Source organism: Conger conger, chromosome 16, assembly GCF_963514075.1.
Source record: "Conger conger chromosome 16, fConCon1.1, whole genome shotgun sequence".
Classification (NCBI taxonomy): Eukaryota; Metazoa; Chordata; class Actinopteri; order Anguilliformes; family Congridae; genus Conger; species Conger conger.
The window spans coordinates 8,809,634-8,833,826 of record NC_083775.1 but is presented as its reverse complement, the minus strand read 5'-3'; the positions used below and the strand labels follow the sequence as shown (position 1 = coordinate 8,833,826).

Below are 24,193 nucleotides of genomic sequence, written 5' to 3'. Positions count from 1 at the left end.
AGTTTGTCTCACAAAGCCTCTAGGGCAAAAATATTGGAAATATTGCTGAACACAGCTTTAATTCTGAGGGTTATATTGAATAGATAGCTGGGAATTTTCATACGCTTAAGAGTTCATAACTGGAAACTGCACGGCATGCATTTTATCTGCTGGCTACTGGCTATGCCTGAATCAATTACCGTATTCTTAATTTAAACAGACCATCACAAATGAAAGGTTTGAAATTTATTGCCTCGCCCGTTTGAAATGGGCCTTGTGCTTTGTGTAGTGATACGAAGAAAAAAGAAAGAAAATGTCCACAGATGAAATTAGAAAATCCTGTGCTTAAATGACATCTGTTGGGGTAAAAAAAAACAAGAAAACCTTAGATGTGGTAAAACAATACTTGAAAACAAGTATATAGTACAGAACACATTTTAATATTTGTAATGCTTTTAGCTTGTTTACAGAGATATCGCTTAATTCATCACATGTTTACCATTTAAATGTTGAAAGGACATTTAATTAACATTTCTCAAAACCAATATAAAAGTTTCTATATTAACTTTTCTTAACACTGCGTGAGCCGACATTTAAGCATTACAAAGTTTGTCCATGCTTCGTCAGTAAATTGGGCACGTTTGTCTGTAGACGGAGCCCAATTTACTGGTGTGAATATCTTTGGTTGAATACATTGTCTTTGTAGCCACCTCTGAATACTTTAATCTGCTAAGAAAATAAATAGCCACATACAATTATGAACTTTTCACACAAAAGCAATGCCATTATTCATTGTGTATATCTGTTCGCCCGATTGCCTGTGAATTTCCCTCGTGTTAAATCCAGCTACACCGGCTTCACCAACATGAAAACTGAGCTGGTCAAGATGGTCATAAACTGGTGTAGCTGGGTATGAGCTGGTAGCTTGTCTGGGCTGGTAAGTAGCGACCACCTGGCGGTTGCTAGCTCAGTCCGAACGCACCGTTGCTGTTCTGCGGCTTGCTGCGGCCCGGTGTCTGCACGGTGAGCCGGTGGCAGTCGATGTGGCGGAACTCGGCGCCGAACAAGCCGAACAGGACGAAGAACGCCATGACGGCGAGCCACTCGCAGATTGCGGCGGCCGAGCGGAAGCCGGTGTTGTGCAGCACCGCCACTGGGAGGGGAGAGAGTCAAGGGCCACAGACGGGAACCACAATACATTACCACAGCTGCCAACTCTCACGCTTTCGGCGTGAGACACACGCATTTGCATGTGCGAGTGAAAACAGGCAAATGCGTGTGTCTCACGCCGAAAGCGTGAGAGTTGGCCGCTATGCATTACTTTACATTACATTAATGGCATTTGGCAGACGTTCTTATCCAGAGCAACGTACAACAAAGTGCATACCCATAACCAGGGATAAGTGCGCTGAAAGTACAATTTCAACTGCTACCTGCACAACAAAGATAAGGACCAGGGCCTATTAGATTTCATTTTATTTTTCAAACCGCAACACGCAAATGTATGAACAAACCCCTTAACTAGCCAAACACTGCTCACCTAACTAAAACATCCTGATACACAAGTAAATCACAGAAAGACAACAATTAAGGTTTACAATACGAGAGGCAACCGGGCCTACAAGACCATGTACACTCAGTGAGCACTTTATTAGGTTTTTATTACACTTATAAATTCACTTATTACACTTACTGCTGTAGCTTATGCACTTAAGAGTTATGATGCTCTTCTGCATACCACTGTTGTAATGTGTGGTTATTTGCGTTACGGTCACTTTCCCATCAGCTTTGACCAGTCTGGCCATTCTCCACTGATCTCTCTCTCTCGCACCATTCTTTGCAAACTCTAGAGACTAGTGTGTGTGAGAATCCCAGGAGATCAGCAGTTTCTGAGATACTCAAACCACCCTGTCTGCAATCATTCCACGGTCAAAGGCACTTAGATCACATTTTTTCCCCATTCTGATGGCTGATTATCAACATGAACATTAACTGAAGCTCCTGACCCATGTCCACACAACTGACTGCATTGAGTGTGTGTATGTGTGTGTGTGTGTGTGTGTGTGTGAGAGAGAGAATGTGTATGTGTGTGTGTGGGGGGCTCATAAAGTATAAATGACCAGTAATCTCATCTGTGACACTTGCCCTATAAGCAACACATTTTGTGTAACTTTTACTAGTGTTACTACTTGCACACATCATCACACAGTAAAATGTTCATTGTTATTTCATCTACCAGTTATTTCAGTCCAGAGTCTAGACGAGTCCAATCGGGATCAAATGAACTGTATCAGAGGCGATTTAAACACCAAACATTTCTCTCTGAAGTAGCTCCCACTTTGGCCTTAAAATTTTTTTTTAATAAAAATCTGAAATATCTGTGAGAAATGCAGCACTTTACTGAAGACTCCACTCAAGAGTTCAGGACAATTCCCCATCGCCCTCCCACATCCACCCCCCCGCCGCTCCAAACTCTCTCCAGGCTCCCGTCTATCAGACCGTATGGCGCTCTTAACCGCGGCAGTTCCCTCGGCCTGGAGCCTCGTGGCTAAGCTACAAGCAAGCAACAGCAAGTCTGGTGGTTCAAGGTGGCCCTGGTGTTGCCCAGATAGGATCTGCACAGTAAGTTGCTAAATAACAAATGATGACATTATTATCTGCCCAGATTTGGAGAGAAAGCAAAAACGTAGTTTTTTTAGAGACTTCTGAGTTTTTGCGAAACAGGCTTTGGTTTGGCCCATGCTCTTCATCTTCCTCTTCCTTGGTCTTTTTGCAACCTTGTGGTTTCTCTCTATTTTAGGAAGTCTGTCATCTACAGTGCTACACACAGGCAGCCCTTGAGGTCGGGTGCTCATTGTATGTGTCTGTGAGTTTTTCAATATTTAAACTGTTCTCTCAATTTTCAATCTCTCTCTTTCTCTCTCTCTCTCAAAATAAGTCTTACATAAATCATCTAAATCTGTTTATTCATGTTTTCATAATTTGTGCCATTGTTATACATATTCGTCAGATTGTTCTTGTTTCATTGGTCCTGTTGTTTGTAGTCATTGCACTCTTCCCAGTGTTCATCTCAGTTTTCTTTCAGTTTTTTCTTTCAATTTTCAATCTCTCTCTCTCTCTCTCTCTCTCTCTCTCTCTCTCTCTCTCTCTCTCCCCTTCTGTCCCTCTCGGTGCCACAAGAGAATGCATCAACACTCAAATGTGCAATATTTTAAACAGAACTTAGGGCTTCCTTTTTCTTCCCCCTCTCTGCACTTGGGTTTCCTGCTCTTCTTCTGTAGTTCAGTGTGTGTGTGTGTGTGAGTGTGTGTATGTGTGTGTGGGTAAGCCCAAGTCCCTTCACATGTTTAGAGAGATGGAGTCATACGAGTCTGGGATGAAGGATACTGGTGAGGATGAGGACGGTGCAGAGGCTGCAGAAACCGATGCGGACCGGGCCCACCCAGCGCCGGTCCCGGTTCGGCTCCGCCTTGTAGGTGAGCCACACCTGCAGCCAGAAGTAGGCCAGGCCCACGAAGAAGGCCAGGAAGGCCCCAAGCAGGTGGGCCTGCATCACCACTGATTGCTGAGATAGGGAGGGAGAGAGAGAGAGACAGAGGGAGGTAGGAGAGGGATAGAGAGATAGAGAGAGAGAGAGAGAGAGAGAGAGACAGGGAGTGGTGGTCAACCAGAGAGAGAGAGAATTCCAGCAGCAATAAGATGAGCTCCTGAATTAAATGTAAACAACATTAGGATGTATAAAAAAAAAATACATAAAAAAATGTATAAATGTATAATGAGTTTTAAAACAATACAGGGATGGCTACAGGCTAAAAGCTAACGACCAAAGGGATCTCCATCTCAACCTTATACCCTTTCAACCAATCAAACTATGTTCTATTAACCAACCAATATACTATTGTTTTGAGCCCCTATTAAAACCCTACTGAATTCTCAATGTTCTCAGTTTTCTCAACCAAAGCCAAAAGCCCTCGGGATTTGGGTGGAGGCACTTCATATTTGGCTTGGACTGAAAGGGTTAACTGATGATCGGGGTCCCTGGATCAGAAGAGGTCTAAAACGCCAGTCCTAAAGCAGGCTCGTGTGCGACAGGAGTACAGCCTACCTGGAAGTTTCCCAGGACGGAGATGCCCAGAGCCGAGATGAATCCCAGAACCAAGCTGGCGATGTTCACCTTGCTGTCCTGACCAAAGTCTCTGATCTGCTGGAACCTCAACACCACCACCCAAATCACTGAGACAGAGCGAGAGAGAGGGGGAGAGAGGGGGAGAGAGGGAGGGGGAGAGAGAGGGGGAGAGTGGGAGGGAGGGAGAGGGAGGGGAGAGAGAGAGGGGGACAGAGAGACAGAGTGAGAGAGAGTGAGAGAGAGAGGGGGAGAGAGGGAGGGAGAGGGAGGGGAGAGAGAGGGAGGGGGAGAGAGAGGGGGAGAGAGGGGGAGAGAGAGGGGGACAGAGAGACAGAGAGTGAGAGAGACAGAGAGGGAGGGGGGGAGGGGGAGAGGTTTTTTTTTATTTTTATGTCCCCTTTATTTAAACATTCCGATGGGTATTTACAAAAAATAAATATACCATCTCCTTCAAACCACAACAATGTAACTAAAATAGATTTAAAAGGGAAAAAACACCAAAAAGACAAATAAATATAAATATAAAATATAAATATAAAATAAAACCAATTCACCACTATAAACCAATCAAAACACAGGCCTCCAGTAAGACAAAGATCACCCAATAATACAATAAATAAGTAATAATGTGATACAACCAACCAAAATTTAATTAGAAAAACAGTAAGTCCACCGGAACGCCTTCCGATTTTTTTAACACACTTTTAGCCCCCATCATCATCAACGACACAGATAGCTTGGTGAACACACCATATTTTCCTCAACATATTTACATTGCCAAGCAAATTAAAAGACACATACTGAATTTGAGAGAGTGGCAGAGAGAGAGAGAAAAGGCTATTTTATGTTCCATGGCAAATAGTTGTAATTGCTCCTGGAGGAGAGGGAGGGAAGAATAACAGATAGGGGGCGCTGTTCAGCACGGATTTGACTGGATCTGGGCTGCCCACTCATCCTGGAACGTGAGGGCAAAGGTTGTGCATGAAGAAGGCAGGTAACTCACCCAGAAAGGCACATATGTTGACGATCTGAGAAAAGACACAGCTTTGAGGGTTGTACGTGCCACAGGTACTGAGGGAGAGAAGGAGAAAGAGAAGTACAGAAGAATGGAAAGAAGACATTAAAAACAGAGACCAAAAATCCATCTGATACAAAATAAACAATTTTTAAATAATAACCTTCACAAAAAAGTAGGGTATGCGTTCACGACTCCTTCAGCTAAAACGGTTAAACTATGCTTAGGTAAGTTGAACAGTGACTCAAGTTCCTGTTTCTTAACACACAGATCTTTGGTGAACAGATGGTGATCAGCAGAGTGGCCTTTAAAAAGAAACTGGAAAAGGGCATCTATTGTGTCCATGATGGAAAGTTAGACTGCGGCGCTGGATTAAGTGAAATATTAGCCATAAAATCATCATCACCATCACCGTGATCGCCCCGGATCACACCTGCTTCCCCTGGCCCTAGCACTGTGCCGTGCCACTGGCTACACAGGTCAAAGGTGAAGGCTGTCGGCTGGACACCGTTACGCAACAAAACAGCGGCATACCTGATATAAGGGAATTCTACTGTTAGATTAACAGTTCCATTTGCAAAAGCCATACCAAACCTGTGTGGGGGAAAAAAACTAACATGAGTTTTTCAGCAGGCCCCACACACACACTCATACTGTACATATAAACATAACACTACTACTAATCCTTTATCGGAAGAAAAAACGAACAACAGGCCACCCGCCCAGACACACACGCACTGTACATATGAACACAATACACACACATACAGCTTAGTGTTCGACAGGAGTACACCCTGCCTGGATGTGTGGACACAACCCAGCCACATACTGTACACACATTAATACAGCAGAAGGAATATGCCTTGCACACATCCAGAACATTCCCGCAACACTTCTGCCATTCATTGTCACCAGTGTCACGGAAGCATCGTTTTTAGCTGGCTGTGAGGGGGGATTATATCCGTGCGTGGCGGTGAGAGAACTACGGTAGAGCTCCTGTACTCACACTGCCCATATCCCTACAGTGCCTGCGATGGCCAGGAGGATTGGAAGCAGTGCCCACATCCACATTGCTGACCGATTGGATCACCTGTAAAGCAGTCACATGTATGTTACATGCTTTTCACCCTCCTAATTCAAAATTATCTCAGTGATTTTAGCAAAAGAATGTCAGTGTGATGCAAGCACTCACACCCATTGAAGTTTTCTCTGGTTAGCGTGTTTATTTATTACATATTTTAACGCTAAGCTAACAACCAGTTTTAGTCTTTCCCTTCCAGCGTCTGAGAGTGTGGAGATGGACAGAAGGGGAGAGAGAGAGAGAGAGAGAGAGAGAGAGAGAGAGAGAGAGAGAGAGAGAGAGAGAGAGAGAGAGAGAGAGAGAGAGAGAGATTGAAAATAGAAAGAACTGAAAGAAAAACTTAGATGAACACTGGGAAGAGTGCAACTACAAACAACAGGACCAATGAAACCAGATCATTCTGACGAATATGTATAACAATGGCACAAATTATGGAACCAATGAAAACATGAATAAACAGATTTAATGATTTATGTAAGACTTATTTTGAGAGAGAGAGAGAGAGAGATTGAAAATTGAGAGAACAGTTTAAATATTGAAAAACTCACAGACACATAAAATGAGCACCCGACCTCAAACAACCTCTTCAAACGACTCCCCCTCCCACAGTTGTTATTACCGTAATAATGCCAGAATACTGCCGACTCCTGGCTGCTTCGTTCTTGTCTCTATCGGTTTGAAAGACGCCCTTTGGTCTGTGTGTAATACATGTGGCACTGGGAGTTATAAAGAGGCAGCACTTTTTCGGTATCTAAAGGAGTGGGCGGGCGGGTTGTCGCCTATACGTTTCAGTTTGTTCCACTGGTTCCGTTGATGATAAACGCAGTGTTCTGTAGTAACAGAATACATATCGCTGTTATTTATTAAATATTGAAGTGGAATGTTTAAATATGCAGTCAAGACAACGATACGTTTGTAGTGCAAAATAATGGACGCTACCACACAACTTTCTACTACAAAAGTTCACAAAACCAGGTACATATAAGGGTAGCATTTCAGTTTAACCAATGATAGCAGTATGTAAGCTAATCATCGGACACAGAACATTAGACATAAATAGCCGACAGTCATTTTCGCACATACGTAAGTTCACACTTCTAACTGAAAATAAAAAACCAGGAACAAGTTGCGCGAGTAGGTATAGGCTGAAACCACCCTTGCAGTATTTTAACTTTGTACTGTACTGTCTCCACTTTTACGTACAACACACCGTAGGCTTTTGGAAACTAAACAAAGTTATACTTTAAAGTACAGTTATATTTAAACAAATAAAAGCCGTATCACGCATTATGCATATGTTCGGGCGTGCACAAGATTCTTCTTATCAAGGGCGGTTCAAAATAAAGTAAAGTAAAATGTGATGGGGAAACCCCAGTGCCACCGCGCACATAGCCAGTCTGCTTTTACCAAGATACCGTTTTTACGACACTGACTTTTTCGCTTGCAAGACTGCCAAATGTGCTAGAATCACCAGGGCAGCTTGCAAGCTCGTACGATGCAGTTTGTAAGCCTCTAAATTTATTTTGCTCTTGTCAGTGTGACAGGTTGAAATATTGAATATGTTGAATGGTAACGTTATGGTTGAAATATAATTTAAATGTCATCATGAAATAATATCAAACTAGGTAGCAAGCTGACAAAATTAAAGACTACTGACTGGCTAGATAGCTGGCTAACGAACGTTAGTCTCAACAAGAAATAAATGTGTATTATCATCATTTTAATTTATTTAATTAATCACTTCAATCATATGAAGTTAATTTGTTAGAGCACAAACCACAAATTCTTGAACAGGCTTAGTTGCAGGTCAGAGCATTATTTATTGTAATAGATTTCAGTTACATCACGATGATAATACACATTCTTGCTTTGTCCAAAAGCACATTCTCACCAGCTCTGATGCATGTGTTGCAGGGGTGACATGGCTCAGGCAGTAAGAGCAGTCGTCTGGCAGTCGGAGGGTTGCCGGTTCGATCGCCTGCCTGGACTGTGTCGAAGTGTCCCTGAGCAAGACACCTAGCCCCCATTTGCTCCTGACGAGCTGGTTGGTACCTTGCATGGCAGCCAGTCGGTGAATGAGAAGCATCAATTGTACAGCGCTTTGGATAAAGGCACTATATAAATGCCAACCATTTACCATGTGTTACTTCATGTTATTCTTCTTCTCAGATTGAAACAAGCCTGTAAATATTGGTATTATGTTGGTGTACTATGGCAGCGATTGCTCAACACCTTGTAGCTTGTTCTGCAGAACATGGTCCATGACTTTGATGGCCTTAAATATGGTCTAACAATTTGTTTTTATTCTTGGTCCATAAACATCTAATTGTCTTATGATGTAATGTATGATATACTATGGAATTCAGATTAGTCATAATTGGTCCAATTATGTGTGTGCTAAAACCGGCAGTGTGGCATGGGAAATGGGATGGAATGCTCCGTGTCTACTATATGTGTAGAACATTCCATTCCATTTTCCATATGCTTAGCGCGCATTCCATGCCACATTTCTGCAACACTGCCCGTTTTGGCGCACAGCGCTACTAAAGTAAAGGCCTTAAGATTGTGCCCTTTGTGTTAATTTAGAGGAAGAAAAAAAAAAACCCAGTGTTTGCATAAAGCATTTTTGTTCGGTGGTTTGCTGAGAGCATTTTGTCTACTGAATAGCCTTAGCTCTTGTGAGTGAGCTCAGAGAAGGGTCTTGATGACAAAAGAGGCTCATAGCCTATTTATTTGTCATTGTTAATGTCATCCTGTCCACGTGAAACAATAAGAAATAAAAAGAAAACATAAATAACCGCACAAAAATGTTTTGTGCACGCAAAGCTTGGAGGTATGTTGGGCACCACCAGACAACCCTTGGACCCCCATGGCCACCCCTGTAAAAAAAATAAAAAATCCTAGGACCACCCCTGCTTCTTATTACATTACATTACATTACGTGGTATTTAGCAGACGCTCTTATCCAGAGCGACGTACGACAAAGTGCAAATCAATCACAAGAACATGTGCAAAAGTAGACCTGAGAGGACAGTACAGTTCCGAGTCCTAGTGTAAACATACAGAAATTCAGAGTACAATCAACATTCAAACTAGCATACTACTGTTGGCAGCTAGAATACAACAACAGCCAATAAAAACAATAATACCTATACAAGTAACAATATCTATACATAAGTGCCATTACGGTCTAAGGCTAATCACAGTGATTGTGAGTTGTTCCTTATCTATGTTCCTTTGTCTTTGTCCACTGACGTCATTTGATTAATTAAAATGAGATCGACAATTGCAACCATTAAACTGAAATATATGATTGCAACAGACACTGAAATCGACACAGAACTCTCTGCTAATGTTACTAGTCTTGTTTACTTTCTTGCACTTTGTATTGTGGCTATTGTATAACCAGTAGTTTGTTTTCATATTTTTGAAACGTATCACGCAATTTCTACAGATTTGTCAGCTGCACATTCATGCTGCGAATCTCCTGTTCGACCACATCCCAAAGGTATCAGGTCCGGCGAAGGCCACTGAAGTTCATGAAACCAGTTTGAGACAACTTTTGCTTTGTGACAAGTAGCCATTAGAAGATGGGTACATTGTGGCCATGAACGGATGCACATGGTCAGTAACAATACTCAAATAGGCTTTGGCATTCAAGCTATGATTGATTGGTATTAATGGGCCGAAATTGTGCCAAAAAAAACATTCCCACACCATTACACCACCGCCCCCAGCCTGAACTGTTGACACAAGGCAGGTTGGGTCCATTGATTCATGGTATTGGCACCAAATTTTGGCCCTACCATCTGTATGCCTCAGCAGAAATCGAGATTCGTCTTTGCAGGCTACACTTTTCCAGTCTTCATCTGTCCAGTGTTGGTGAGTCTGTGCCCACTGCAACCTTTCTGTTCTTGGCTGACAGAATCCAACGTGGTTGTAGCCCATCTGCCTCAATGTGTTATGGATTCTGAGGTGCTTTTCTGCTCACCACAATTGTACGGAGTGGTCTTCTAGCCTTTCCGTCAGCTCGAACCAGTCTGACCATTCTCCGTTGACCTTGCTCATCAACAAGACGTTTCTGTCCACAGAACTGCCAGGTTTTTTGGTTTTCGCACCATTCCAAATAAATTCTAGAGACTGTTGTGTTTGAAAATCCCAGGTACAGAAATACTCAAACCAGCCTGTCTGGCACCAACAATCATGTCGAAATCACTGAGATCACATTTCCCCCCCCCCCCATTCTGATGGTTGATGTGAACATTCACTGAAGATCCTGACCCATAGCTACATGATTGTATACATTGCATTGCATTATTAGATAATTGCATACGTAAGTACATGTACAGTTCCTTATGAAGTGCTCAGTGAGTGTATATTTCTGAAATACAGTATACACTTGAAAATGGGTCACAATCTTATCATCTAAAATTGGGTGTTGTGGAGCAGTGTTAAAGCAGCTCTGGGCGCGTTTTCCAGAACACACTCCCTACATGATGGCATCAGCCCTGTGTCTCAGACACACTCCCTACATGATGGCATTAGCCCTGTGTCTCAGACACACTCCCTACATGATGGCATCAGCCCTGTGTCTCACTCAGACACACTCCCTACATGATGGCATCAGCCCTGTGTCTCACTCAGACACACTCCCTACATGATGGCATCAGCCCTGTGTCTCACTCAGACACACTCCCTACATGATGGCATCAGCCCTGTGTCTCAGACACACTCCCTACATGATGGCATCAGCCCTGTGTCTCAGACACACTCCCTACATGACGGCATCAGCCCTGCGTCTCAGACACACTCCCTACATGATGGCATCAGTCCTGTGTCTCAGACACACTCCCTACATGATGGCATCAGCCCTGTGTCTCAGACACACTCCCTACATGATGGCATCAGCCCTGTGTCTCAGGCACTCAGACATGCTCCCTACATGATAGCATCAGCCCTGTGTCTCAGACACACTCCCTACATGATGGCATCAGCCCTGTGTCTCAGACACACTCCCTACATGATGGCATCAGTCCTGCGTCTCAGACACACTCCCTACATGATGGCATCAGTCCTGTGTCTCAGACACACTCTCTACATGATGGCATCAGCCCTGTGTCTCAGCTGGTAACGTAGCACCAGGGTGCTCGATTTACAACTCTTTACCGAAGTTATCTGTACACCCGGACAAACGCAAACACGGTGGTGCGGTGTGGCTTACAGTATACAGTACAGGAAGCACTGCTCTGTTCAAAATATTGTGCACAAAGTTTCAGCTTTGTGAGGGCTACAGTAAAACAAGGCTATGGATTCGACCCCTAATTCTAACCCTGGCGGGGCTACAAACTATGAAGGCCCGATTTAATCATTGGGATTAATCCCCATTGTTTCCACTAAAATTACAATTTGCTTGTTTAAACCAGGTGGTTAGGCTACATAATTGCATACATCCAACTTCCATAGGTACAGTACAGGGTTCATGACATGGCGACATGGCTCAGGCAGTAAGAGCAGTCGTCTGGCAGTCGGAGGGTTGCCGGTTTGATTCCCTGCCCAGGCTGTGTCGAAGTGTCCCTGAGCAAGACACCGGACCCCTCCTGACGAGCTGGTCGGCGCCTTGCATGGCAGCCAATCGGCGTTGGTGTGTGAGTGTGTGTATGAATGGGTGAATGAGAAGCATCAATTGTACAGCGCTTTGGATAAAGGCGCTATATAAATGCCAACCATTTGACCATTTATGACAAATCTGTTCCCTTAGGAGTCATTGATTCCCAAGTCCTCATATTAACTTGTAAATGCGGCGGTGATATAGCAGTGTAGATTAGCGAGAAAAAAAAAAAATAATAATTACGAGAGGGCGGATCTTTCCTATACAGCTACCAAGATCAATCATTAACAGTATAAATCAATAAACGCGGAGCTTAATAACATTCCATTCATTATTATACGACTCTTTCGGTTAGGCGACGTGATAAAAAAGAGCTACAGGCAATAAATGAGGGCTGAAGGACAAATGATCTTTTATACCGACATCAGAGTACACCAGAGCCATCAGCCATTTTAAAACCATTTCAAAATTGCCTTTACAGTGCCAGCGAGTTACAAACCAAAAAACACACACCCCAGTAGGAGTAAACTTTTATTCATACATTATCTTATGAAATTAAAACCTGAGAGTCAAAATACATGGTTAAATATAACTTGAGATTGAGAGATGAGACACTCAAATCAACTTGAATGTGCATTCTTTGGAATTATTATTCTTTTTTTGTATTTACACGTTACATCGTTTCCACGTTTCCACAGTAGCACAGGCTTAAAGGACATGGGAAGCAGACATCATGGGGTCTCGCACCAGCAGACACTTCCTGGCCCGGAGTGAAGGCCAACACCCAGTGTCATCATTCTGTGAGAGGAGAGAGGGAGGAGAGGAGACTGAGACTGCAGGTGGAGTGAATCACCATCAGGACAAAGTCAATTTCATATTCCAGCATATGAACATGAAAACAAGAGTGAATACGATGGAACAGAATACAATACAACCATTTATCCTTTTTCCTTCCGTGAGGTTAAATAAAGTGAGAATCTGTTATAAAAATCTGATGATTAAAGCATCAGACCAGAGCACAAAGCCCTGTGAACGGGCAGGTAAAGGAAAGGCCTGAGCAACAAGGGGGCGCATACAACAACCACAACAACAACCATAACAACCACATAAACAACAACAACCTCATGAAATAACCACATCAACAAAACCACAACAACTACTAATAAAGGCAAGAAAGCACTTAAATGTTTGATGTAATGTCCAGTTTGGAGAAGGAAGTTACAGGCCCAAATTACCGACGGAGGGCATTGAGTGAGTGAGACTGCATCCCACTGCGGTCCTGGGGTAAACTCAGGACAGCCGAGCTGCTGCAGAACTGAATAAGTCAACTACAGCATGCAAATGCTGCCACCGTGCACACTGGTGTGTGCGGGATGTGTGTGTGAGAGAGAGAGAGCGTGTGTGTGTGTGAGAGAGAGAGCGTGTGTGAGAGAGAGAGAGCGTGTGAGTGCATGCAGTGTGTGTGTGTGCGTGCGTGCGTGCGTGCAGTGTGCATTGCTGCAGTGTGCGTGTGTGTGTGTGCATGCAGTGTGTGTGTGTGTGTGTGCATTGCTGCAGTGTGCGTGTGTGTGTGTGTGCGTGCAGTGTGTGTGTGCGTGTGTGTGCGTGCAGTGTGTGTGTGTGTGTGTGTGTGCGCGCGCAGTGTGTGTGCGTGCGCAGTGTGTGCGCGCGCAGTGTGTGCGCGCGCAGTGTGTGCGCGCGCAGTGTGTGTGCGCGCGCAGTGTGTGTGCGCGCGCAGTGTGTGTGCGCGCGCAGTGTGTGTGCGCGCGCAGTGTGTGTGCGCGCGCAGTGTGTGTGCGCGCGCAGTGTGTGTGCGCGCGCAGTGTGTGTTGCTGCAGTGTGTGTGTGTGCACGTGCAGTGTGTGCGTGTGTGCGTGGTGCGTGCAGTGTGCGTGCGTGTGTGCGTGTGTGCGTGTGTGTGCGCGCAGTACCTGCGTCCTCCAGCTCCTCCCCCTCCAGCTCGTCCTCGCGCCCGTGTCCGGGACTCTCCATCGGGACGTCGTCCGGCGGGGTCTCCATAGCGACAGTCGCCCGCGGCGACAGGCGGCACTTCACGCCGGGCGGGACGCAGGAGTCAAAGTCCAACCGCGGGACGTCCTGATTGGCGGAGATCAGAGACGCGGGTTAGCGGAAGGGTCACCTGGCAGCCATGGAGACGGTCAGTGTGACGGCAGCAAACCCCCGCGGGGGGACACACAGACGCTGCTCACCGCCGTGCCGGATGTCTCCACAGCCGGGCCCATCTGCGCCCCACCTCCCGGGCTCCTGCGAAGCAACGAGAGCAGACACCCATATTAACACAGCCACGTTAAAATCAGTACGCACGCTCACGTGAATCAACAGAAAAACAGGCAGGCCAGAAAATACTGACTGCGCTTTCAAACGGCGGCAAACGTTTGCGGCGAACCGCAACCGAAATTTTGCAAACACTACAGGAAGAAAAGCTCAACGGCGTACCTGTCACTCAGGGGCAGTGGGAGGGGCCTCGGGGTGGAGGGAGGGGACTGGACTATGGGCGAGGGGACGTCTGGGCTGAGAAGCAGTCCTCGAGTCGGGGTAGAGGGGTACACAGAGGGCGAGAGGGTGAAATTCAGCCCCTGCCACTGAGAAGGGCTGTAGGCTGATCTTTCACAGGGCGAGGGGTGTCCGCTGAGGTCCTCTACCGCCCCCACCTGCCGAGATGGGGTAAGTGCGCCCAATTGGACAGGAAGGGAACCTCCCACTTCAGGTTCAGCAACGATCTCCGATTGGCCACGTAAGGCATCCGTCACCTCCGGAACAAGCTTGGATTGGCGAAGAGAGTCCTCCAGGGGCAGGAAGGGCTCCAAGTACACTTCTGCAATCCCCGATTGGCTGGTGTCCTGAGGGCTGAGAAGCAGTCCTCGAGTCGGGGTAGAGGGGTACGCAGAGGGTGAGAGGGTGAAATTCAGCCCCTGCCACTGAGAAGGGCTGTAGGCTGATCTTTCACAGGGCTGGCATTCGCTGAGGTCCTCTACCGCCCCCTCCTGCCGAGATGGAGTAAGTGTGCCCAAGAGGGCAGGAGGGGAACCTCCCACTTCAGGTTTTGCAACAAGCTCTAATTGGCCACACGAGGCATCAGTCACCTCTGGAAGGAGCTGGGATTGGCTACAAGAATCCACCACCGGCAGAAGGGGCTCTAAGTACACTTCTGCAATCCCGGATTGGCTGGTGACTTCCTGAGGGCTAGGGGAGGTCGATGCAGATTGCCCGGCAGCTTTTAACTCTAGCTTTTCTGAGGGACTGGCCAACTGAGCGTAATCGTGATCGGACTGATATGTGGGGGCAGGGTGCGCAGGGCAGGGGGCTGGGCTTAAAGGGCAGGAGGTGGGTTTTAAAGGGCTGGGGTTGGGACTTACATGGCAGGGGGTGGGGCTTCCGTGACAGGGGGTGGAGTTTGCAGGGCAGGGGGCGGGGGTTAGATGACAGGGGGATGGGCTGAGCAGGCAGGGGGCGGGCTGCACGTCTTCATAAGGAACGCCTGAATGTTCCTCCCGTCGTGCGTTTTGCGTGCGTTTGGGAGAAGGAGAGCCAGGCGGTGCCGTGGGTCTGGGGGACAGGCACGGACTGCCAAACAGGGCCGAGTTCGTCCGGCGGGTGGGGGTCACCCCCGGAGCGGGGGACAGGCGGAGCGCAGAGGGGTGCAGGCCTCTCCGGGGAGTGCGGACCTGTGAGGGGGTGCAGGGGGAGGAAGCCACCCTCAGGAGGGACGTCCTTCTCATGGAACCTACCGGAGAAATCAGCGGGACGACAACATAGGTTTCAAGCAGCCACGAGGTAAATAAAGCTAAGATATGACCTAAGATAATCTCCATCGAGCTCCATACCTCACCCCAGTGCAGGTAATGAAAGACATCAAATCGCTTGAGGCCTGCTTTGGGCTGGAGACATGGCCCAAACCCTACGTCTTTGCTGCCCTACAATCCCAAGCCAAAGCCTGAACCCAATAGAGGCTGCTAAACTTTATATTAATAAGAATATCACTCCTGCACTGTCGAATACGGCAGTTTTAGGTTGCTAGTTGAGCTTAACGGGACTGAACGGGACATGACAAAACCACGGTCGTCAATCATTAACAGCATGCAGAAATGTTGCTTCCCTGGCCATTCTGAAACCTCCTGGCAGCTGGCCCATACCCGAAGTGACCCCATGTCACAGCCCCCATGACCCCAAAGAGGGGGAGGGAGAGAGCGAGCGAGTGGAGAGGGAGGGAGATAGCGAAGAGGGAGAGAGAGCAAGCGAGGAGAGAGGGAGAGAGGGAGGGAGGGAGAGAGGGAGCTCTTACCCAGCACTTTGGCGGGACTCTCCACCTGGAAGAAGCCGCCGTGGAAGACCACGGTTTGGGCGTCGGCCGCCGGCTGCCCCTCCCCCGCCCCTGCGGGGGTCTCCGCCGTGCTCTGGGCCTCCGCCTCCCTCTTGGCTTTCATCGCGGCTTTCACCGCGGCCAGACGGCTCCTGGCGGCCGCACTGGACACCGCTGCCCCCCCCGCTGCCGCCAGGGGGGGCTTCTGCACAGACAGGAGGAGAGGCGTTTCTACAAGTTTCTCTTCTGGAAGCTACGCTCTTTCCGTAATCGTTGTTCAATGTTACACGTTAAGTTGCTGCACACAGATGCGCGTTTGTTCATTGTACGTATAGATTATAGAAAATAAGAGGTTGTGGGCGTGTCTACCTTTGCAGCCCGTTTTTTCCGGGGGACGGGCTTGAGTTCCTCTTTCCAGCCCCTCGACTCCACCTCTTCCAGGACACTGAATTTCCTGTTTACATCTTCCACCTGAGAGGGAGAGAGCAGGAGAGAGCGGGAGAGGATATGACCATGTTACAGCAGCCAGGCAGACAGCAGGCCCCACCCAACTGGTAGAACACCATGTCCCAGAAGCCCCACCCACCTGGTAGAACACCATTTCCCAGAAGCCCTGCAGGTCGGTGCAGGTGGTGACCTGCTCCCCCCGACCCAGGGCGCAGTCGTCCACCAGGCCCTGGAACTGTCCGAAACGCTCCCTCATCAGAAGCCTGGCCTGGCCCACTGCAGTCCGCACCCTCTCCCTGACTGCAGGTAGAGAGCAGGGCGTGAGCGCGCGTGTGCGTGTGTGCGTGTGCGTGTGCACTCGTGTGTCTGAGGCTCGTCAGCACGATAAATAAATAAATAAATATACTCCCGACGCATACTTTTAACTGCAGAAAACCGTAACATTTTGGTCCGTTAGGATGAGTCGTACCAGAGCTTCACACCAGTGGGCTGTGATGTCGGTGCAGCAGTCGGTGCAGTTACTCACTCTCCTCGGGGATGGAGGGCTCCTCTGTGCGGGGCTCCCACTGCTCACACAGCACCGTCAGCCTGCCCGTCTCCCTGACCATCGCCGTCCTGGGGAACACATCCTCTTACCACAGGAACACTTGCACGTTCAGGCAATAACCTCGACACGGATTTCACCCCTCATACCTACAGGCAGCGTGCTAACCGTGCTAGCCCCTCATACCTACAGGCAGCGTGCTAACCGTGTTAGCCCCTCATACCTACAGGCAGCGTGCTAACCGTGTTAGCCCCTCATACCTACAGGCAGCGTGCTAACCGTGTTAGCCCCGCATACCTACAGGCAGCGTGCTAACCGTGTTAGCCCCTCATACCTACAGGCAGCATGCTAACCGTGTTAGCCAGCAAATGGAAGTAGTTAACCCAGTGGAGTGAGCTCACTTATCTACACTTGCACCTTGTGAATTTGACAAGCAAACCAAAAAACAGAAAGTGAAACTGAAGTGCGAGTTGGGGGGTGACCGGATCACACACACACACACACACACACACACACACACACACACACACACACACACACACACTTCCTCACCTGAAATACGACACGTCATGCTCAGCCTCCATGCAGGTAGAGGGAGATTGAGGGGTAGAGGGATTGGGATGAGGAGGAGAGGGGCTGGAGGGTTTGGGACAGGGCGCAGGAGAGGAGCAGGACGGTTCAGGACAGGACAGAGGGGCGGGAGAGGGGCAGGAGGGTTCAGGACAGGACAGAGGGGCGGGAGAGGGGCAGGAGGATTTGGGACAGGATAGGGGGGTAGAGGGATAGGGATGAGGAGGGGGAGGAGAGGAGCAGGAGGATTTGGGACAGGATAGGGGGGTAGAGGGATAGGGATGAGGAGGGGGAGGAGAGGAGCAGGAGGATTTGGGACAGGATAGGGGGGTAGAGGGATAGGGATGAGGAGGGGGAGGAGAGGAGCAGGAGGATTTGGGACAGGATAGGGGGGTAGAGGGATAGGGATGAGGAGGGGGAGGAGAGGAGCAGGAGGGTTCGGGACAGGATAGGGGGGTAGAGGGATAGGGATGAGGAGGGGGAGGAGAGGAGCAGGAGGGTTCAGGACAGGACAGAGGGGTGGGAGAGGGGCAGGAGGATTTGGGACAGGATAGGGGGGTAGAGGGATAGGGATGAGGAGGGGGAGGAGAGGAGCAGGAGGGTTTGGGACAGGATAGGGGGGTAGAAGGAGGCCTGAAGGCCACTGCAGTAGGCATGTCCTCCCTGCTGAAGAAGAGAACCAAATTATACCACCCCCAGTCACCAGAGGTCAAACTATAAATACATACATTTAATTCATGTGACAGCCAGTAGTTCACTGAAGACTTTTTAATATTCTTCTGATACATCTCTCCTACTTTTTTTGAAGGGCTCATACAAGAGTGCCACGTCAGACTCAACATGCACCCATCTTCAGACAACGGTAAATTAACACATCCGTTACAATACAGTACATACGGTACTGTAGATGGCCAATGGGATTAACAAGAACAAGGGACAACTGATACCAGACTGCGGCACCACAGTGGAGAGAGTGTGAGAGAGAGAGTGAGAGAGAGAGAGAGAGAGAGAGAGAGAGAGAGTGAGAGAGAGAGTGAGAGAGAGAGTGACAGAGAGAGTGACAGAGAGAGTGACAGAGAGAGTGACAGAGAGAGTGACAGAGAGAGTGACAGAGAGAGACAGAGAGAGACAGAGAGAGACAGAGAGAGACAGAGAGAGACAATCCGGTACCTGGGGCAGGACGTGGGGACAGAGTCTTCAGACAGCGGGTCCAGGAGGGCGTTCAGGAACAAACTCAGACCAGAGGGGGGCTCAAACACAAACCCGGGAGAGGAGGGGGAGGGGGGCCCTTCGTCCTCCACGGCGTCCGGCTGTGGCGGTTCCCCTCCTCCTCCAGGAGGGCAGGCAGGGCTGAGCGTTACGTGCGACTGCACCTCCACCTCGCTCCCCTCAACCTCCTCTTCAGGAGCAGGAGCAGGAGCAGGCTACGGGAGCACAGCAAAATAACCCAAATTAGGGTCGGAGACAGGACCACGGTGCTCAGGGACGAGGCGAGTGATCAGAGAGACAAGACGGCACAGACGCCAGCCAAGGAGAGGACACGGCACCATGCTGAAGAGGACAGACAGAGACAGAGGGACATCCACTCTGATGGAGGGGCGAAAATAAGACATTCGCCAGTTCCCCCCCCCCCCCAGAGCCAAGCCATTAAGGAATATTTATCATTTTGAAAAATATATTCAAAATCTACTCAAGTCATGCAATTATCCAGGAAATCCTACGTTTTTCTGAATTGGATAACGGGACCAATGTAATGCTAAGAGAGAGTGAGACAGAGACGGAAGAGAAGGAAATGGCTTTCTTTTTCACCTTGCTCTCGACTGCCTGAGGCTGTGGCCCAGCGTTGCCTGTAAAGAAGAAGACTGCAGGCGCTCCTGCCACCCGCTCAGCTGCAAGGAAGCGAGAGATTATTAATTATAACCCTGAAGTCAACGAGCACTGCCATGTTCCCTGGTCCCCACAACCAAAGACGTACCTGGTGCAGTTCCACTCCCACCAGCAGGGGGAGCCGGCTGTGACGTCAGGGCCACTTGAGGTTTCACTGTAGGGGGGGGGGGGATAAATAAGAAGGCATCAGCCATACAAATCAAACAAGACAACACGCATTAAAACAACAGGAGCGGGCTGCATGCCAGAGGCCATTTGTCAAGCCGAGATCACAACACAGAACCCCCATTATGCAGATATGACACCTCCAAACCAAGGCAATTTGCAGCAGAAATGAGAGTCTGGTAAGGTGAAGGGAAGGCAGGGCGCAGAGGGAAAAGGGAAGGTGCCGGAAATGTGAATAATAATCAGAATGGAAGGAGAAGGCTTTTCCAGAGTCGCTACCTGTCACAACGGGCTGAGGCAGATAAGGGGATGTGTGGTAATGATTTTTTGATTTTTTTTGGCTCTTATGAATAGAAAGAGATTCTGGTCTTGCTTCTTGAAAAGAAGCAGTTCTTATTTCAAGCAAACCCCCTTTTAGAGACTTTAGCAGATTGTAGCATATTCCAGAATTGTGTGTACATTTCAAGGAGGGCATGCTTATTTCAATGGGTGCAAATCAAAGTTTGCCACGGTCTCCAAAAAGGCCTCTTACTGCATAGAGCACACACATCCACAAGCCATGTTGGAACGAAAAGAGAAAATAGATGAAGGAGTGAGTGTTTCAAGCAGGCAGGGTTTACACCAACCTTTCCTGGGGGCTGACGCGTTCCGTCTCTGTGCAAGGGGCTAGCCGAGCAGGTTCAGAGCGAGGCGGAGAGGGAACAAAATAATTCATCTCACGTGAAAAGAAATATCTTAAAGACCACACCTTTGAGATGCTAATCTACCGGGAAACTTAACCAGCAAAACAAGCAAAAAAAAATAAAAATAAAAAATAAAAAAGCTTCCGTCAGTTCAGTGCATTCTCAAAAGAATGTACTGTAAAGAGACTCAATAGGGATCACAGCTCCTAAATCAAACACTAATGCCTACAGCATTTTTTTGGCACTGAAAATTTAAGAGCAATATATTTTAGAGCGAAGGGGTGAGAATAATGAGTGCGTTAGATGCATTCTTCCTTTGTATTAGCATTGGCAAAAAACATAAATAATGAACAAAAAAGGCAAAGGCAAGAATAAGATGACTTGCACATGTCCCATATAGTGGGAAATGACCTAAAGGATTATAAAGGAGATGAAGGTGCTATAAGCACACTGAAAGCATCAAAACGCAAAGTCCCCAAATAAATCCACACACTCCGTATGAAGAAAATGTGCATGTAAAAATAAAACACTGGAAAGGTGTACAATGTGGAACCTTTAATTGTTTATTCACTCTTGTCTGTTTGACTAAATGCATAATATGTTGCCCACCCCCTTCTCGACCCCACAGTGGTACCTTCCATGGAGGCTGTGGCTTCGAAGACAATGTCACCTTGTGGGATGGAACAGTCAATGTTGCCTGATTTGGGGAGAAAAGGAGAGAAGAAACAAGACCAGATGAGCCTGGTTTAGTCAGACCCTGATGTTGCTGTGGGGGAGTATGTGTGGCAGAAACTATACGGGTCTACCCATGCCTGTCAGCACAGAAGTGGAACTGGACCCTCTCTCACAAGGAGTACACAAACATTTTGGGGAAATATACTTACTGAGCCTATCGAAGACAGTAGCCTCCTTCAAATTGAAGAAATACACCTTACAGCAACTCTGAAGCTGTCGTAATTACTTGAGGCACCATGCGTATTTGAAATAAACTTGCAAATTAAAAAATTTAATAAAAACATCCGTCTTCCGCTGGTTTAGCGCAGTGGAGAAGGTGGTAGCTCTACTGCGCTCAACCAGCAGAAGATGCAAGGATACGTGGGTGTTCAGCGGTTATAGTTCACCGAAATATAGAACACCGCTTATACCACTTTAGATTCATGCCAGTCAAAAGATGGCCTTTTTCCTAGCAAATAAAATGGGCTATGGTTAAATAATGAAAGGGTACCCCGCTATCAGGGTTACTGACCCTCACACGTCAGAAACCCCAGGATGGGCATCCGGAGTCTCACCTTGGCTCCGGCTCGCACCTGCGGGAGCGGGGCCAGAGGCTGGGGTTTGTAGATGCCGCCCGCCTTAAAGGCCACGCCCTTCTTCTCCTGGGCCCTCCTCTCCTTCTCCTTCCGCAGCTCTTTGGCCTCCTTGTAACGCGCCAGCATCTTCCTCCGCTCCTCCATCGCCATGCTCGGCTCTGATTGGTGGAGGATGAGACGAGGGTGGTGGGACATCCAATCAATCACGGTGCACACATTTTCCCATGCCCTCAATTCAAGGACCTTTCCAGTTCCGCTCATTTTAAGTGTTACACACGCCAAAATGCAAGGACCCATAACCTAACGGGGGGGGGGGGGGGGGGGGTGACATGGCTCAGGCAGTAAGAGCAGTCGTCTGGCAGTCGGAGGGTTGCTGGTTCGATCCCCCACCCGGGCTGTGTCGAAGTGTCCCTGAGCAAGACACCTAGACCCCATTTGCTCCTGACGAGCTGGTCGGTACCTTGCATGGCAGCCAATCGCTGTCAGTGTGTGAATGTGTGTATGAATGGGCGAATGAGAAGCAACAATTGCACAGCGCTTTGGATAAAGGCACTATACAACTTCAAAACATTTACCATTTAAGCATGAGGACTTGCTAAGATTGTTAAAATGAGCACAGAAACCCTGAATTAGGATGTGCATTCAGCAGTGCTTCAAACTGCCGGACAGGACCCAGAATGGGAGGCGGCTTTTTATTTAATTTTTCAAGTATTTTTTATTTGTGGGAAAAGTAAAAAGAATACTTCAAGAACCCACGGTATGCACTGGGTGGAGCCCTCACGCCTGGATCAGGACGACATGGAGCAAGGTTTTGGGCTTCACACTTGGGGATTATGTTTCACCCAGGACAAAACTGAATAAAGCAACTCGGCAAAACACACAAAAACCAGATGAGTACGAAAGGCTCACTTTTGTCCCCTTTGACTGCCAGTGCTGTCGCGTCCTCGGGCTGGCCCACCACCACCACCACGTCATGCAGGTCGGGCAGCCGATGCAGGCCTCGGTGCAGGCTAACCGCCTGGTCGCGATTCTCCTTCTGCGCCTGGGAGCGCCGTCGGGACATCTTAACGCGAAGCATGGCCACACTGCTGTCTCTCTGGGACAGATGGGCGAAGCGAGATGCCATCTCTGAGGGGGGTGAGAGACATTTGAACAAGTGCCAATGAAGTGAAGACTTATTCCATACGTTAGCTACTGTAGACTACTGTAGTTTTTCTTCCGAGGAATGTGGTTTATGATTATGCTTGTTTATTCCTGACCCCAGACCCTAAAAGACTGAGCCAAAATTTTTGAAAACGCACAACGTCCCTGTGTTCGGCAGACCGTGTTCTCACGTTGTTCCGAACAGCCCAAATACTGCAGTTTCGCACTCCGTTATACCGCTGAGCCTTTATAATCCTGAAAATGTATCTCGCTACCAACACCTTCCCCACTACACTGTCCCAAGGTAAGCATTAGCTTGTAACTGTATAGGAGAGGGATCGCGTACGTGTCTCGTACCGAGTTTATGAAAACGGAAGAAATTAACACTTTACACAGACGGACACAAACTGATCTGGAAGCAATTTCTTTTTATTTATTAACCTGAAAGTTGTACTGTTCGGAACAGCGTGAGCCAACTTGGTGTTCGGAACGGTGCGTCAACGTTAGCAATCATAAAGCGACCGTTCCTTAAGGTGATGATAGTTCGAAACTCATATGGGAAAGGCTGGTTAGCTCGTATCTGTGATCGCACTTCAAATTTTCTAAATCAGTGTTGTGGCTTACCAACTGACAGGCAGCAAAATGGAGATTGTGAAACCGTAAATCTGACTAACCACAGTGTCAAACCGAGGTTAGGGGGTGACTACTGAAAGGGGTGACACGTGACCGGTGTTAATGGAAAGTAACAGTGTGCAACAAATGTTACGGCGAACAGACGTGACGAGCTACACAAGTATCAAACTCGGCTATGTTGATGACATTCCAGCTCAGTTTGCGAACAGACACGAAGGTATTTATGGGCAAATGCTAGCTAGCTAATCTTACCAACGTTCAAGTCGAATTTCATCGGTACATCGCTAGACTAGGTCGGATAGCTCGAACAGTCAGATATTTCCAAGTGCAATACATAGTCGGCATTGGACAGAACACATTTTTCCACAAACATGGCTAGGTTAGTAATGTTACGTTACGTTAGTTTACTTTAACATAGAAACACTGTAACACGCTTAAACACCTGCGCTCATTGAAGTGTAATGTTTATATATTAGTTATACATGAAGCGTACCAAGAAAATGTACCTACGTTTCTTCTTAAGTTAACTAACTCGCGAAGTTTTGTCTCACAGCGTCAAGCTGAAGGGGGACCAGTGCGTTCTCGTCTGGATCTGACAGAAAGCTAAATAAATAGATGGCGCCTAGTTTTTAAAGATCCGCAGCTTCATGGTGATTGGTCGTGATTTCAAATAAGTGAAAA

At 47.7% G+C, this 24,193-nt stretch overlaps 3 protein-coding genes across 11 annotated transcripts in view; 1 reads left to right on the top strand and 2 right to left on the bottom strand.

Annotated features, from left to right (window-relative positions):
* LOC133114291 (large ribosomal subunit protein uL3) overlaps nt 1–24,193 on the top strand; it is a 294,631-nt gene that overhangs the window by 22,868 nt on the left and 247,570 nt on the right. The window lies entirely within an intron of this gene.
* Nucleotides 251–8,161, bottom strand: tmem150b (transmembrane protein 150B). 3 transcript variants are annotated; one of them, XM_061224995.1, is made up of 9 exons: nt 8,093–8,161; nt 6,821–7,031; nt 6,127–6,210; nt 5,655–5,714; nt 5,109–5,176; nt 4,085–4,212; nt 3,367–3,544; nt 962–1,132; nt 251–335 (listed from the first exon to the last, which is right to left on the bottom strand). In XM_061224995.1, the coding sequence occupies exons 3-9, from the start codon at nt 6,189–6,191 to the stop codon at nt 325–327; spliced, it is 681 nt and encodes a 226-aa protein (XP_061080979.1). In that variant the 5' UTR covers nt 6,192–6,210; nt 6,821–7,031; nt 8,093–8,161; the 3' UTR covers nt 251–324. The 3 variants fall into 3 exon arrangements, with proteins under 3 accessions (XP_061080979.1, XP_061080977.1, XP_061080978.1); XM_061224993.1 differs by lacking the exon at nt 251–335 and having other exon boundaries at nt 399–1,132; nt 8,093–8,159; XM_061224994.1 differs by lacking the exons at nt 251–335; nt 8,093–8,161 and having other exon boundaries at nt 399–1,132; nt 6,750–6,886.
* Nucleotides 12,328–24,127, bottom strand: LOC133113971 (disks large-associated protein 5-like). Of its 7 annotated transcripts, none has more exons than XM_061223147.1 (17): nt 24,023–24,127; nt 22,646–22,864; nt 21,716–21,894; nt 21,061–21,123; nt 20,370–20,409; nt 19,667–19,732; nt 19,501–19,580; nt 18,862–19,115; nt 17,674–18,357; nt 17,104–17,192; nt 16,717–16,877; nt 16,500–16,601; nt 16,113–16,335; nt 14,267–15,554; nt 14,020–14,074; nt 13,741–13,906; nt 12,328–12,607 (listed from the first exon to the last, which is right to left on the bottom strand). In XM_061223147.1, the coding sequence occupies exons 2-17, from the start codon at nt 22,860–22,862 to the stop codon at nt 12,603–12,605; spliced, it is 3,672 nt and encodes a 1,223-aa protein (XP_061079131.1). In that variant the 5' UTR covers nt 22,863–22,864; nt 24,023–24,127; the 3' UTR covers nt 12,328–12,602. The 7 variants fall into 7 exon arrangements, with proteins under 7 accessions (XP_061079131.1, XP_061079134.1, XP_061079133.1 ...); XM_061223150.1 differs by having other exon boundaries at nt 17,674–18,354; XM_061223149.1 differs by having other exon boundaries at nt 24,006–24,109.

Excerpts from the sequence above, each read along its gene's own strand:
- tmem150b (XM_061224993.1), bottom strand. The coding sequence starts at position 6,191 with ATGTGGATGTGGGCACTGCTTCCAATCCTCCTGGCCATCGCAGGCACT. Across the intron at positions 5,177-5,654 it reads GTAGAATTCCCTTATATCAG|TACCTGTGGCACGTACAACC; the intron begins GTATGCCGCTGT and ends TCTCTCCCTCAG. Across the intron at positions 3,545-4,084 it reads CCGTCCTGGGAAACTTCCAG|CAATCAGTGGTGATGCAGGC; the intron begins GTAGGCTGTACT and ends TCCCTATCTCAG.
- LOC133113971 (XM_061223147.1), bottom strand. The coding sequence starts at position 22,862 with ATGGCATCTCGCTTCGCCCATCTGTCCCAGAGAGACAGCAGTGTGGCC. Across the intron at positions 21,124-21,715 it reads AGGTGCGAGCCGGAGCCAAG|GCAACATTGACTGTTCCATC; the intron begins GTGAGACTCCGG and ends TCCCCAAATCAG. Across the intron at positions 15,555-16,112 it reads GAGTCCCGCCAAAGTGCTGG|GTTCCATGAGAAGGACGTCC; the intron begins GTAAGAGCTCCC and ends TTTCTCCGGTAG.